The sequence below is a fragment of the Macaca fascicularis genome, chromosome 15 (assembly GCF_037993035.2).
Source record: "Macaca fascicularis isolate 582-1 chromosome 15, T2T-MFA8v1.1".
Lineage (NCBI taxonomy): Eukaryota > Metazoa > Chordata > Mammalia > Primates > Cercopithecidae > Macaca > Macaca fascicularis.
Window position 1 is genome coordinate 1,536,386 of NC_088389.1, and position 13,202 is coordinate 1,549,587.

A 13,202-nucleotide genomic window follows, 5' to 3' on the forward strand; every position below is an offset into this window, starting at 1 on the left:
GTCAAACGGGGCCTGCCTCCACTGCACCCTGCCTAGCACCTATGGAGAAGAGGAGGAGGAGGAGAACCAGTGGTTCTCAAAGTGTGGTCCCCGGACCAGAAGCATCAGGAAAAACGGGGAACGCTTTAGAAAAGCAAAATCCCAGCCCGGCCAGACCTGCTGAGTCAGAAACCCCGGCCACGCAAACAGGCACCAGGGTGAGGGCCGTGAGCGAAACTGACTGGCCTGTTCCAGGGCTCGGCCCGCTCCCCCCGGGTGCTGCCTGTGCTCCCTGACACAGCGGTCGGGCCTGACCTTTGGAAGGAGGCTCCCATTCCTGCCTTCCCCACAGCAGGCCGCTGAGTCTGGAGCCACCACTTGGCCTCTCTCACAGGCCTCACCTGTACCACCTGGGCGATGGCCGATGCTGCACAGGCTGCCGTGAGACCTGGAGGAGCTCCCTACGCAAAAGGCTTGGAATAATGCCCGGCATTACTATGTGAATGGTTGTCCTGTTCATAGTTCACTTATTTCTACAACGTGCAGCTACGACTCAACAGTCGAGTTGAAGATGGATCCGCTGGCCAGTAAGACCAGGAAACTCACTGAAGCGACAGCCTGACACACCCCTCAGGAAGCAGACAACACTAATGGCCATGTGCTGACTTCGGCCACAGCAAATGCAAACCCGGGGCAGCCAGACACCCGAGCAGTGTCACTGCACGTGGTGCCTCCCGGCCTGGTGCCAACAAGCCTCCTGCTCGGACCCTCACCATGGCCAGCCATGGTCACGAGGCTCTAAGGGCTGAAAGAAATCTTGTTAAAAAGAACTGGAGAAATTCTCAGAAAACATTAATTCCATCTGTGCTCTGCCCGTTCCCCCTCTCCTGTCCCAGAGGCAGCAGAGACGGGGCGTGTTGAACCCTCTGAGTCTGTGATCCCCGGTGAAAGGAGAGAGGCGGCCGAGGCCCAGCCCTTGCGGGGCCTGCCCTGCAGGGAACCACAGTTCTGGGCAGTTCCAGGCCCCCCTGGGTGTGACTCTCCTGCCTCAATCTACTCACTTTGTTTATAGCAAGGTAGGAGAAACCTTGTCAAAATCATGACCATAAAAGAGAAACATAACAGGCCATTTTCATTCAAAGAACTTGTCTACACAATCCTCCTTTTTAAGAAGCTCTAGACCTGTGTTTCATCATCTGCCGCGATTTCACTGTTGGGATCTGCTCGATTGGTTTTGTGCAGCACCCACTCAGACTCCCCACCTGGCCGTGCAGCACAACGCCCTCGAGGGGGCTGTCGGGGGCCACTGCTGGGCTGGGCTTTCTCGCGCACTCCTCGTGGCTGCTTTAAACGAAAACAAACATGCTTACTTCGTGGTCCACGCTCTCGGTAGCCATGCACTGGTTGTTGGCCAGAGTGGAGATCTCTCGGCTCCTCGGTGTTTCCATCCGGCAGCTGCAGAGAGGCACTTCCTGGAGGCCGTCTGTCTCCAGCACATCTGGACCGTTGGCCAACCCTAACGTCACACAGACACATGTCAGCTCATGCAATCCTGACCTCAAAAGAATCATCTAGAAAGTGATCAGTTATGGAGTCTCAACAGTGATCTCACACGCCAGGAAATGAAAGCAATGCGGTTGATTACTGAGGCACAAACAGCCCTGCACGGGGCAGGGATGGCCACCACCTGGGCACCATGAAGGAGTGGCCTGTGCCTCCCCAGCTAACAAACCCCCTGCCAGGGTCTCAAGAGGCACCTATTAACCTGTGTTCTCAGGTTCTCAGGACCCAGGACACAAGCTCCAAAGCCAGAGGCTGGTACCTCTGGCAGTAGCTCCTAAATCTTTTGTTTTTCAAACAAAAGAGCATTCACTGCCCTTTAAGACCTTGTTTTCCTACTTGGTTTTAGAATGGCAACCACACACACACACACAAAATCAGTTTGGAAGGTTTTAATAACGGTTCGTCTATTATCTAGAATTCCACTCACCTACTACAATAGTCCAAAGAGCCCATTTATTAGCCTGAAAGAGGAAAGCACCAGGGAAAACAAGGGAAGAAACTAGAGGAGAATTAGAGCTCAACATGTGGCTGACAATGACGGCATCGTCCACAGGGAAGGCTGCAGCAGAGCTGTGGTCAGGCAGGCGGCCTTGGGCCCGTCCCAACACAGCCAGGGGTGGTGCCCCCCAAGCCCTGCCCCCAGCCCGGGGTGGGAGAGACCAGCAAGGCCAAGGCTGTTGAGCGGCAGGGGCAGGGGTGGAGGGCAGCCGCCAGGAAGACCCTCAAGCTTGGCAAGTAGCTTCAGTGGGTGCTGCTCCCAAAGAAAGCAAGATCGCGTTTCACATTTTCTTTCTTGTTAAACCGTCAAAGCAGAAATAGAAGGTGAATCAGTACCTCAAATACTCGCTATTGCCTCTCTTAATTAAAAATAATTAACTCTTGGCTGGGCGCGGTGGCTCACGCCTGTAATCCCAGCACTTTGGGAGGCCAAGGCAGGCGGATCATGAGGTCAGGAGATGGAGACCCTCCTGACAACATGGTGAAACCCCGTCTCTACTTAAAAAAAAAAAAAAAAAAAAAAATAACTAGCTGGGCGTGGGGCACGTGCCTGTAATCCCTGCTACTTGGGAGGCTGAGGTAGGAGAATCACTTGAACCAGGGAGTCAGAGGTTGCAGTGAGCCGAGATCCTGCCACTGCACTCCAGCCTGGTGACGGAGGCTCTGTCTCAAAAAATAAAAATAAAATTAAAAAAAAAACTCTTGTTTTCACATCTAAAAATATAGTGTTAAAGTCAATTAAAATGGAGACCAGGACTAAAGAATCCTTGAACAGACAAAAGCCAGTTGAGCCAAGGAGGCCATCTTGGCCTTGCTTGATTTGAAAACAAAGGATCTCGTGGGCTACTTCTTGCAAATGCCTACAGTAAAGAAAAAGAAAACTTAAGCTCCACAATCCAGAAGCAGCCAACCAATCTCCAGAACTAGGGACTTTCCAGCAGGGACAGAACAAGCGAGGAAACTGTGTCATGACCCCGTTGGGTGTTTTCCTGGCTTTACTTCCCTGTTCACCTGAAAAATCCTTTCCCTCGTGTTTCCTCAGTGCAGCTCCCAACCGCCTCGTGTGTCCTCAGTGCAGCTCCCAAGCCCCTCGTGTGTCCTCAGTGCAGCTCCCAAGCCCCTCGTGTGTCCTCAGTGCAGCTCCCAAGCCCCTCGTGTTTCCTCAGTGCAGCTCCCAACCCCCTCGTGTTTCCTCAGTGCAGCTCCCAACCCCCTCGTGTTTCCTCAGTGCAGCTCCCAACCCCCTCGTGTTTCCTCAGTGCAGCTCCCAACCCCCTCGTGTTTCCTCAGTGCAGCTCCCAACATGCTTCTGGTTTGGAGCTGCCCAGTTCATGAATCGCTGCTCAAGGAAACCCTTTAAGAGCTGCACTGCGCCTTAGTGCATCTTTTGACAACACCCACGCTGGGTCACCCACAGCCGCTTCTGTTTGTCTCCAGCCCATTTGGAATCTGATACTGGTCATGGCCAGGAGAGAATCCAACTCTGTGCAAAGAGCCAATAAGCATGTGAACAGCCCACGCTACCATCAAGGACTCTCCGTGCAGGAGGCACCGACTCTGGCACAGAGGTGCTTCCTAATCATGTGCTGCCTGAGGTCCCAGCCTCGCCTCCGGATCACCCGTACCCCTAAAGACCGGGAAAACGATGAGGTGGAACTTGAATTAGAATCACTACAAGTTTAAAGCTGGGCGGGCCTCTGAGATGATCCTGCTTAGCAACCAGATTTTTAAAAGGAGAAAATGGACACAAATCACACAAAGCTGTGAGATGACTGTCCTACCACAGTGCCGGCCGAGAGCTGCCGAGAGGCTGCAGTGAGACAGGTGAGAACCCAGGGCCTAAACGCTTGGATAACGACGCTGTGGCTCAGACAACTCCGTGCAGGTGGAGCGTTTCTGTCCCTCAAGCAACCAACCTCCATCAAGCTCTGGCTCTCCCGCCCGAGGCCACGTTGCCATGGTTACCGGCTCCTGGCCTCTCCCAGGCTCAGACCCTCTGCCTCCTGTCGCTGCTGGGTGACATGGCCATTCAGCCTCAACAAGGCAGGCCCAAGAGCAAGGCAACGGGGAGAGAGACGAATGCATACGGAGAGGACTTCTGATCTTCACTTTCTCCTTGGCCCAAGGCTCAAGCCTAGACCCCCTGAACCACAACCAGAGGCATCACCTGCCCCTACTTGCCCGCTCAGCACACTCCACAGGCTGATCGCGCCTATCCCATCTGAGACGCACACCACTCAGGTCTCCCAGAGCCCCAGATCCTGTCCAGCACCCCTTGATCACCGCCTCCCTCTGGGGTCCCGGGCCACACGGCCAGCACCAGCACAGTGGGCACCACTGCCTGTCTCTTCTACGCACTGATGGTCTACATTGAAAGCACAACTGAACAGGCCAATCGCTGACTGACCAATCGGTGCTGATAAAACAGGTAAATCAATTTTGGGAGGTCAGTTTATAAAACGTCACACAAGCCGAGGAGCCCCTACTCGTTGCCATTTCTCCTCCGGCTCCACGTTGGCTCTCGCCCTTCTGGCCCTGATGCTCGGCACCATCCTTCCTTTATAGCTACCTTCCCCTGACCTTACCGGAGACAGCAGGTGCACACTGACAGCTGGAAGAGCCCTCATGTGCCAGCTCCCCGTCTCCTGCCACTCAGCAGGCCCAAGGCCACCACAGCAGGAGGTGATTTGATAAAATGAAATACTATTTACTACTTAAAACCAAGTAACTTCCTGAGACCCCCGAATCTAAAAGCAAGTTTAGAGCTGGGACACTCAGTGTTACACTCTGTCGAGAAAGCAAGCGTGGGGCGACCACGCGAAGGACGTGGTGATACTTGAGGGGGGTTTCTGCTCCATTTGGTACAAGAGGAGGAAAAAATATCATTTCCATGACGGACAAGCCTAAGATTTCTACCTTAAGCTAAAGATGGGATTTTCTAGGTGAGTTACATAGGTGACTCAAACCACCCTCAGTGTTCAAAACCCTAAAAAGCTAGTTATCTGTCATTTTTAAATGGCCCATTAAACCCCCCACAGTAGTCTGCAATGCCACACCAGCAAGATCTGTGTGTAATGTAAATAATATAAGATTTCCATTTCCTCCACATCATGCTTCAAATAAATCTTCCCAGATAATCAAATACCTATTAGCTACTTTTCACTCATATAAGGTTTCTAAGTGGCTTAAAAAGAGAAAACAACTGATAGAAAGTGTGAGAACTGACAACTTCTGGCACAACAACCCCCAACAGACGCCGTTGATTCACCTGTGATTTCGAGGTACAAAAATACACTAAATATGAATATTCCATGACAGAATATGTGTCAGAGCTCTCAGCTCAACACTGACCAGGGACATATTTCAGCCAATCAGAGACACCTTATTCAACAGCACGTCCTTGTGTGTCCTGAGAGGCCACCGGGAGGAAGGGTGTCTGGCCATGGGCAATCCTCCACAGAGCACGCCTGACCTGTGGAGGGAGACGACCACCACGCTGGGCCTTGCTTGGGCTTTGCCAGTTTACTCTTAGGGGGTTTCCGTAATTTCTGGTTTTTCACTTGCACACTGGGACACAGCAGACGCACCCCGTCCTGTCTACACCTCACCTGGAAGTGATGCCGTTAACCCGATCTTCTACTAGTGTCCACCAGGGGGCATCGTGCTAATACAGAGGAAGGAGCCCCGAAGACAAAGGACCAAGATGGTGCCCGGTCTCAGTTACAACACCACATTCACCTTCTGCTTGTGAAGACAGAATTCCTTTGACGCGGAGATCCAGGGAGTCCAGAGAAACTTCCATGTACCCTGTGCTGTCTCCTGGTGCCATCTGCTCACCGCTTCCTGAAGATGACTTATACGACTCAGAACCTAGGTATGAAAAGCACACACATCAGACACCATGCACCCAGGCGGCCGCACCCACCCACGCACAGGGCAGCAAGGCTGGGGCCCCAGGAAATGGACTACTTCTAATTAATCCATTCAAAACCACAAGCTGAAACCCACTATTGTTTAGGCCATTCCAGTTTCACTATCATTTTCTCTCTTGCATATTATTGTGCTGATTCCCCCTTTTAGACATAATATTCATGGGGGAGGAAAGAAGCTGTAGAGACAAAAACAAAGGCACCAACATGTCGGTACATCTTTCTCTGTAACTATCCCAACTGCATAAAAGCTATCGAATGATCAAAGAAACAGATAAAACATGGCAGTCACATGTTGTGGATTATTTTTACATAAAACAGAAACACCTAACTTGCAGATTTGAAAGATCAGAGGTAAAGTAGCTAAAGAGATGGCCCAAGGTGCCGTGTTGCAGGCAAATCTGTGTCCAAGAGAAAGCACTGCCCACCCAGGTGTCCTGGCTGACGTCCAGGGAGGCTCCCGGAAAGGATCAGTGTCGACCCCAGTAGACACGGGAGGCTCACAACACCCACAGAAGGTGCCAGGGAGCACGGTACTGTGAGAGGGACCAGTGCCCCTAGGCTGGCAGCGAGGGCAGTGGGGGGTGCAAACACTTCTGTGGGCTCCCCTGCCCTCAAGGACACACGAGTGGTGGCCAGGCCAGCCTGTCCACACTTCCCAGGAGGGCCGGAGAAAGATACACAAAATTGGGTGTTTGCAATCACAAGGGCATTTCACTGAGGAGGCCTGTGAAAGTGTGTACCTATACCAGGTAATATCCAACTCCAGCCAAAGGCAGATGGTCACATTTCACGGCCAAGCTTCTAGGGACTAGTCACCAATCTTATTTCATTGACTGGAAATAAATGAACACTAGTACAGAGAGGTATGGTAACCAGTCTTTTTTTTTTTTTGAGACAGAGTCTCGCTCTGTCGCCCCAGGCTGGAGTGCAGTGGCGCGATCTCGGCTCACTGCAAGCTCCGCCTCCCAGGTTCCCGCCATTCTCCTGCCTCAGCCTCCCGAGTAGCTGGGACTACAGGCGCCGCCACCTCGCCCGGCTAGTTTTTTGTAATTTTTAGTAGAGACGGGGCTTCACCATGTTAGCCAGGATGATCTCAATCTCCTGACCTTGTGATCCGCCCGTCTCGGCCTCCCAAAGTGCTGGGAATACAGGCGTGAGCCACCGCGCCTGGCCGGTAACCTGTCTTTTCATTCAAGCCACATGCTCCACCTAGATCTTAGACAGTCAGGAAAAGTCAACCACCTTTGAGAAATCACCATCATCAACTTGAAGAACAGGAGGACACTTTGTATACTTTTAAACGAAAAGAAGATTTTTTAAAAATTCATAAAGAAATAAAATTCAAATTCCTCTGTGAATATTTAAAAGCACACACTTTGCACATTACAGCCAAGATGACAAAGATGAAATCTCTAACCCAAAAACAACTTTCAGCCTTGGCTCTGAAATGCTTTTGTTGGCCAACAGTAAAAGCCACATCTGGTGTTATGATCTGAATCAATAAACTGAGGTGAAGAGAAACGTAACTGAAGGACCACATGCAGCTCCCGGGGGGCTCACTCGTCCTCCACCCTCAAACGCCAGGAGCCTCCATGGTGACTGCCTCACGCCCCAGGCCTCCCACAACCCTCTCCGTTTCAGGGGACGACTGCCTCCCCAACATCCAGTTAACAGACCTATTCTACGCTGGGGAATCTAGATTAGCCAAAATTACTGTGAAGAACAACAAAGTGCTGCCACTCGGTGACACTGGTATAAGGATAAACAAATAAATAAATGAAACAGACTGGAATGTCCAGGAACAGCCCACACACTGAATGTCAACAGCGGGAGAAAAGTCAACTCGAGCAGCAGTGCCTATGGCAACCGCACATCCACTGCCAAGAAGGGGCCTGCACCACAGCTCACTCAAACATTAGTGCAAAATGAACTTGTTAGATGCCAAGAAGAAAACATGGGACAAAACCTCTGTGACCTGGGTCTGTCAAAGATTTCTTAGAGCACAAAAGTATGAATCACAACGTAAAATAACTCATAACTTGGACTTCAAGAAAATCTTAACAACTTTTGCTCTTCTAAATATAGCATTAAGAAAACAAAAAGGCAGGCCATGGACTAGGTACAAATACACGCAAAGCATCCGCCTGATAGAAGACTTGTATCCAGAATATTTAAAAAGCTCTTTTAACCCAATGAGAAGAAAAACCACCAGATTTTAAAAGTGAGCAAAAGATGTGAACAGACACGTTTCGAAAAAAATAAATGAAGGCTAAAATGTACAATCTCATTACTCATTAGGTAACAGCATTGAAACTACAGTAAAACACCAGTGCACACCTATAGATCCACTGAAATTAAAAAGACTAACCCTAACAAGTGCTGGTGCAGACAGAGGGGAACTGGAATGCTTGTGTGTTGTGGGGACCGAAAACAGGACTAGTGCTTGGAAAACAGCCTGGCAGCTTCCTGAAGAGCTGAACACATGCCACTCTACTCAGCCATTCCACTCCCAGGTATCTAACCAAGATCTAGGAAAGCACCTGTTCAAAAAAGACTTGCACACAAATGTTCACGGCTGCTCAATTTCTAGCAGCTCAAGGCTGGAAAGAGCCCAAAGCCCATGGACAGATGAATGGACAGATAGACTGTGGGGCAGCCACACAATAGGACACTTCTCAGCAATGGACAGGAACAAACTCCTGGCCATTCGACAGCCCGGCAACTCAAAACAATTATACTCAGATAAGCCAGATGAAAAACAACTGCACAGACCATCTACATAAAATTCTACAAAACACTAACCAATAAGCAGAAGCAGAGCAGACCAGGGGCTGCCTGGGGGCAGGGAAGGGGCCAGGTTATCAAGGGGCAGGAGGGATCCAGGGTGACAGAGGCGCTCATGGCACCGATCGTCTAACTGTGGTGACGGATTCAAGGTCATAAACGCGTTAAAACTTGTCAAACTGTGTAATTTACTTCTGCGCATTTTATTGTATGCCAGGTGTACCTCGGTTAAGCTGGAAACAAAAACAGCCCTTGGCACCCTAAGCCTCCTGCATCCCTCTGGGTTTGAGGGGATTTCCTTCCCACATTCACGCTGTGATTCACAAAGTCCCTCTGGAACAGGAGACTGACGGAGGCGCAGGTGCCTCACCGAGGGGCCGCTTCCTGCACACAGCGTGGGAGCTAACCGTGCAGGCCACAGGCTCCAGTCACCCACGCAGGCAGCAAAGGATTCACCTCCGTTCAACATTCAACAGTAAAGTCGGGGTCGGGCGCGGTGGCTCACGCCTGTAATCCCAGCACTTCGGGAGGCCAAAACGGGCAGATCACTTGAGCTCAGGAGTTCGAGACCAGCCTGGCCAACATAGCAAAACCCCATCTCTACCAAAAAAACACAAAATATAAGCTAGGCATGAAGGCACACGCCTATAGTCCCGGCTTCCTGGGGAGATGAGGTAGGAGGATCGCCTGAGCCCAGAAGATGGAAGCTACAGTGAGCTGAGATTGAGCCACTGCACTCCAGCCTGGCTAACAAAACCAGATCCTGTCTCAAAAAAAAAAAAAAAAAAAATTAAAAACAACAGTGGGTCGGGTGTGGTGGCTCACGCCTGTAATTCCAGCACTTTGGGAGGCCGAGGCAGGCGGATCATGAGGTCAGGAGATCGAGACCATCCTGGCTAACACAGTGAAACCCCGTCTCTACCAAAAATACAAAAAGTTAGCCAGGCATGGTGGCAGGCACCTGTAGTCCCAGCTACTTGGGAGGCTGAGGCAGGAGAATGGTGTGAACATGGGAGGCGGAGCTTGCAGTGAGCCGAAATCAGGCCATTGCACTCCAGCCTGGGCGACAGAGCGAGACTCCATCTCAAAAAAAAAAAAAAAAAACAAAAAAAACAAAAAACCAGTGAAGTCAACATCCACTACACTGGCCAGAAGGAAACTACTTTAGAGTTTCTCTTGAGTTTTAAAGTTTCTCTTGAAACTTTAGAGTTTCACTTGAGCTTCTCTAACAAAGTCATTGCAAACATTTTTTTTAAAAAACAGTGAAGCCTTCTCTTCTAATGAAATCCTATGCACCCCAACCCCAGGTGGGCCTCCTGGCCTCATCCCCCTCCCAGGCAGTCCCCGAGATGGCCCACACCCCTACGGCATTTACCGAGGGCACCGCTGGGCTTCTTTCTACTTCTCCGCCTCCTTTTCCTGGCTGGCTTGATCCAGGGACTGTCGGTCTTTCCTTTCCTCTTGAGAAATTTCTTCTTGAGGCTGGATTCCGAACTCTGGAGAACCAAAGGGGCAGGCATATAAACCACTGAGCATAGGCAGCTATGGAAGGCAAGAGCACTACAAGTGTTTTCTTGCAAAACAGAACACTGGCTATGTCTTGATCTTCAATTAAATAGTGAACTTAACTTGTAGACATTTTCCTGGGTCACACGCTGAAAGGCACTCTGTGCTTTTTCCTAACTATCTCTCTAAGCTCAGTCCCTTTAGAGGCAAAACAAAAACAAAAATAAAAAGTGAAATTTATGTCTTATTTGAGTTTGGCACAAAAGAAAAGAATAAGTAAATTGGAAGGTTCTACTCAGGAACTAAATAAATAGGCTCAGGAAAAGGAGCCATGGCCGCTCATCAGGGTCCATTCATCTCACTCACAGGAAAAGAACAATCAAGGCTCAGTTCGCTTCAGAATCTATACCCACATCAATCACCTACACAGAGAACAAGGACAGAGGCTGTAATTAACTTGTAATATTTCAAGATGTGTTTTAAGCATCTGCTTCTAAAATCCGGATGCAGCAAGGGCATCTGTGGCACAGGCCACACAGGTGCACAGCAGGCGCCCCCGCCCCTCCACAGGAGGCCACGTGAAGGCCACAGTGGGCAGAGGGACATTTAAGGGAGGCACAGCGGCAGCACACGGGCCTCGCCGACCAACTGAACGTGCCCCTGCACAAGGCCTGTTGCTGGGCAGCCTTCTGTCCTGAGTCGGGTCCCACGTGAGGACGGACCGGGAGCCCTGTCTACAGCACACACAGCCCCAGCTCCCCGGTGCTCCCCGCACAGCAAAACTTTTGGGAAGAAGTTGTGCAAGCGCCACACCCAAAGTCGCTGCTGCTAGAAATCTAGTTGCCCCTCTGCCACCCAAAGACAGACCCCTTCATCACCACACACCACGGCCCCCGTGTCCTCCTCCCACTCGCTGGTGTGATGAGCCCACACCGTGGGCCACCTTCTCCTGTTTCAGAGCATTTCCCCATTCATGTGACCCAAACTTGCTGAGTTTTCTCCCCATGGCACAGAGAGCCCCTCCTCAGACGCAGGAGCCAACTTCTCCTCCCCTGTGGAGCCCTCACAGGCTGGGGGCTCCCTGAGGCTCCATCCTGGGGACTCGCTGCTCTTCCCCATTTCCAACCCCCAATTCCCGCAGACCAGGGTGCACAACTCCGACCTGAACCCTCCTCCATGAATAACAGGCTTCAGTAGGGACGGAGCAGAACCCCTCCTTCCCTCCTGTCCTCACTACCAGAAAGTTCTGTCCATTCTACCTGGAAACACCTCAAATCCAGCCCTTCCTTCTCGCACATCAGCCAGTGCAGCGGATTCCCCAACAGCTGTCCTTGCTGCTGACTCCCACCACACCCTCTCCCTCTGAGAGCCTCCAAAGGCCCCTCAGCTCCCCCCGACCCCGCACGCAGCCGGCGCAGCCCCGTGCCAGGCCCAGTCCTGTGCTGCAGCTCTGCACGGTGTCTTTCTCATGAGGCTTTGCCAGGGACAGGACCCATCTGTGGCCATCGTCATGACCAGCTCCAAGCACACGTGTGAGTGCTCAGGCAACAAGGGTTGGGTAAAGGACTGAAGGACGCTGGTGTCTTTGCATCTCCTCTACTTCAGCACAGACGCAGAAGGAGGCGCTGGGGATTACCAGGTCAGACTCGTCACCGCCTTCCTCCTCCTCCCCGGTGTCCACGGACTCCTGCTCCTCCTCAGACTCCCCGTCCATCTGATCAGCCACACAGTCGAAGCGGGAACCCAAACAGAAAACAGAAACCAATTACATCCTTTAGTGGCAGATGACGGATCCAAAACAAACCTCGAAACGTGCCCTGGCCGTACACACCGGAGACGCTCGCAGGGTGGGGGCACCGCCAGCCTGCTCCAGCCCTGGCTGGTGTGTGGGGTGACCAAGTGCTGGTCCAGGCAGGCCCAGAGGCACACTCTGAGCTTCCACTCTGCTCCCCGGTCCTGTCTCCACATTGGGACCAGAGAGTGGCTGCCCTGGTGCGGACGCAGGCAAGGCTCACCCGCTGGGTGCTGTATTAGTGAGGGCTCAAGTGCTCCATTTATCTTATGAATGGGAGAATTCAATAAACAGGTCACAAAACACACAGAACAATCAGAAAACGATGTTCAGAGGCCACAAAACAAGACACAGTGTGAGACCTACCCCCACACACCCATGATCCCAGTCCCATCCTCAGAGCCACCACAGCTAAGCTGCCCACGCCTCCTTCCAGTGAATGTCCAGGCAGAGGCGGGCCCACAGACGACAGTGCATTTCTAGTCTGCTCAGATGGAAGGACACTCGACGGTTCTGTGAATATTGTTTTCTTCTAATTAAAAATGTGTTCTGGAATTCTTTCCACACCAGAACAGACACACCCTATTTTTTCTGCGGTATTTATCTTTTCTATAAGCACAGGCAATACACAAATAGATGTTCAGTGCAAAAGACACTGAAACAACCGTGAGTGTCCGTCCGCCCTGTGCCGGGCGCTCCCTGAGGCGGCGCGGGCTGCTCTGGCTGTGCTATTCCGCTATTCTCTGCATTTCCCAGTGGACAGGCACCCATGCGACTTCACATCAAGGGTGTGTTCTACGGGCTCCACGGCTCATGCTTGTAACCCCAACACTCTGGGAGGCTGAGGTGAGTGGACTGCTTGAGGCCAGAAGTTCAAGATCAGCCCGGGCAACACAGCGAGACCCCTGTTTTTGCTATCAAGTTTTTAAAGCTCCGTTTCTGATATCTCGTATTCCGTAACACTTTTGAATTTTATCTGAACAAGTCAAAGGTGCCCATCTTCTCCTTCATGGCTTCTGGGTTTGTGTCTTACACTAGAAGAACTTCCTCATTTGAGATTGGAAAAAACAGTTCCCAATGTTTTTACCAATAGTTCAGTATCTTGTGTTGACACTTTAAGTCTTCTGGAATTTGTTTTTTAAAATAAT

At 51.2% G+C, this 13,202-nt stretch overlaps 1 protein-coding gene across 16 annotated transcripts in view; it reads right to left on the bottom strand.

Moving 5' to 3' along the window:
- The window catches only part of EHMT1 (euchromatic histone lysine methyltransferase 1), a 236,247-nt gene that overhangs the window by 75,627 nt on the left and 147,418 nt on the right, over positions 1-13,202 (bottom strand). For 13 of the 16 annotated variants that reach the window (XR_012424023.1, XR_012424022.1, XM_074015811.1 and 10 more), the window contains 4 exons: positions 11,899-11,976; positions 10,132-10,252; positions 5,779-5,910; positions 1,350-1,495 (listed from right to left, as the gene is read on the bottom strand). Coding sequence is in view for 14 of the 16 variants with exons in the window: in XM_074015811.1 (XP_073871912.1) it covers positions 1,350-1,495; positions 5,779-5,910; positions 10,132-10,252; positions 11,899-11,976 (477 nt within the window). In the remaining 2 variants the exon portion in view is untranslated. The remainder of the gene's footprint in view (positions 1-1,349; positions 1,496-5,778; positions 5,911-10,131; positions 10,253-11,898; positions 11,977-13,202) is intronic. The other 3 variants (XM_074015815.1, XM_074015809.1, XM_045372733.3) reach the window with 1 other exon arrangement.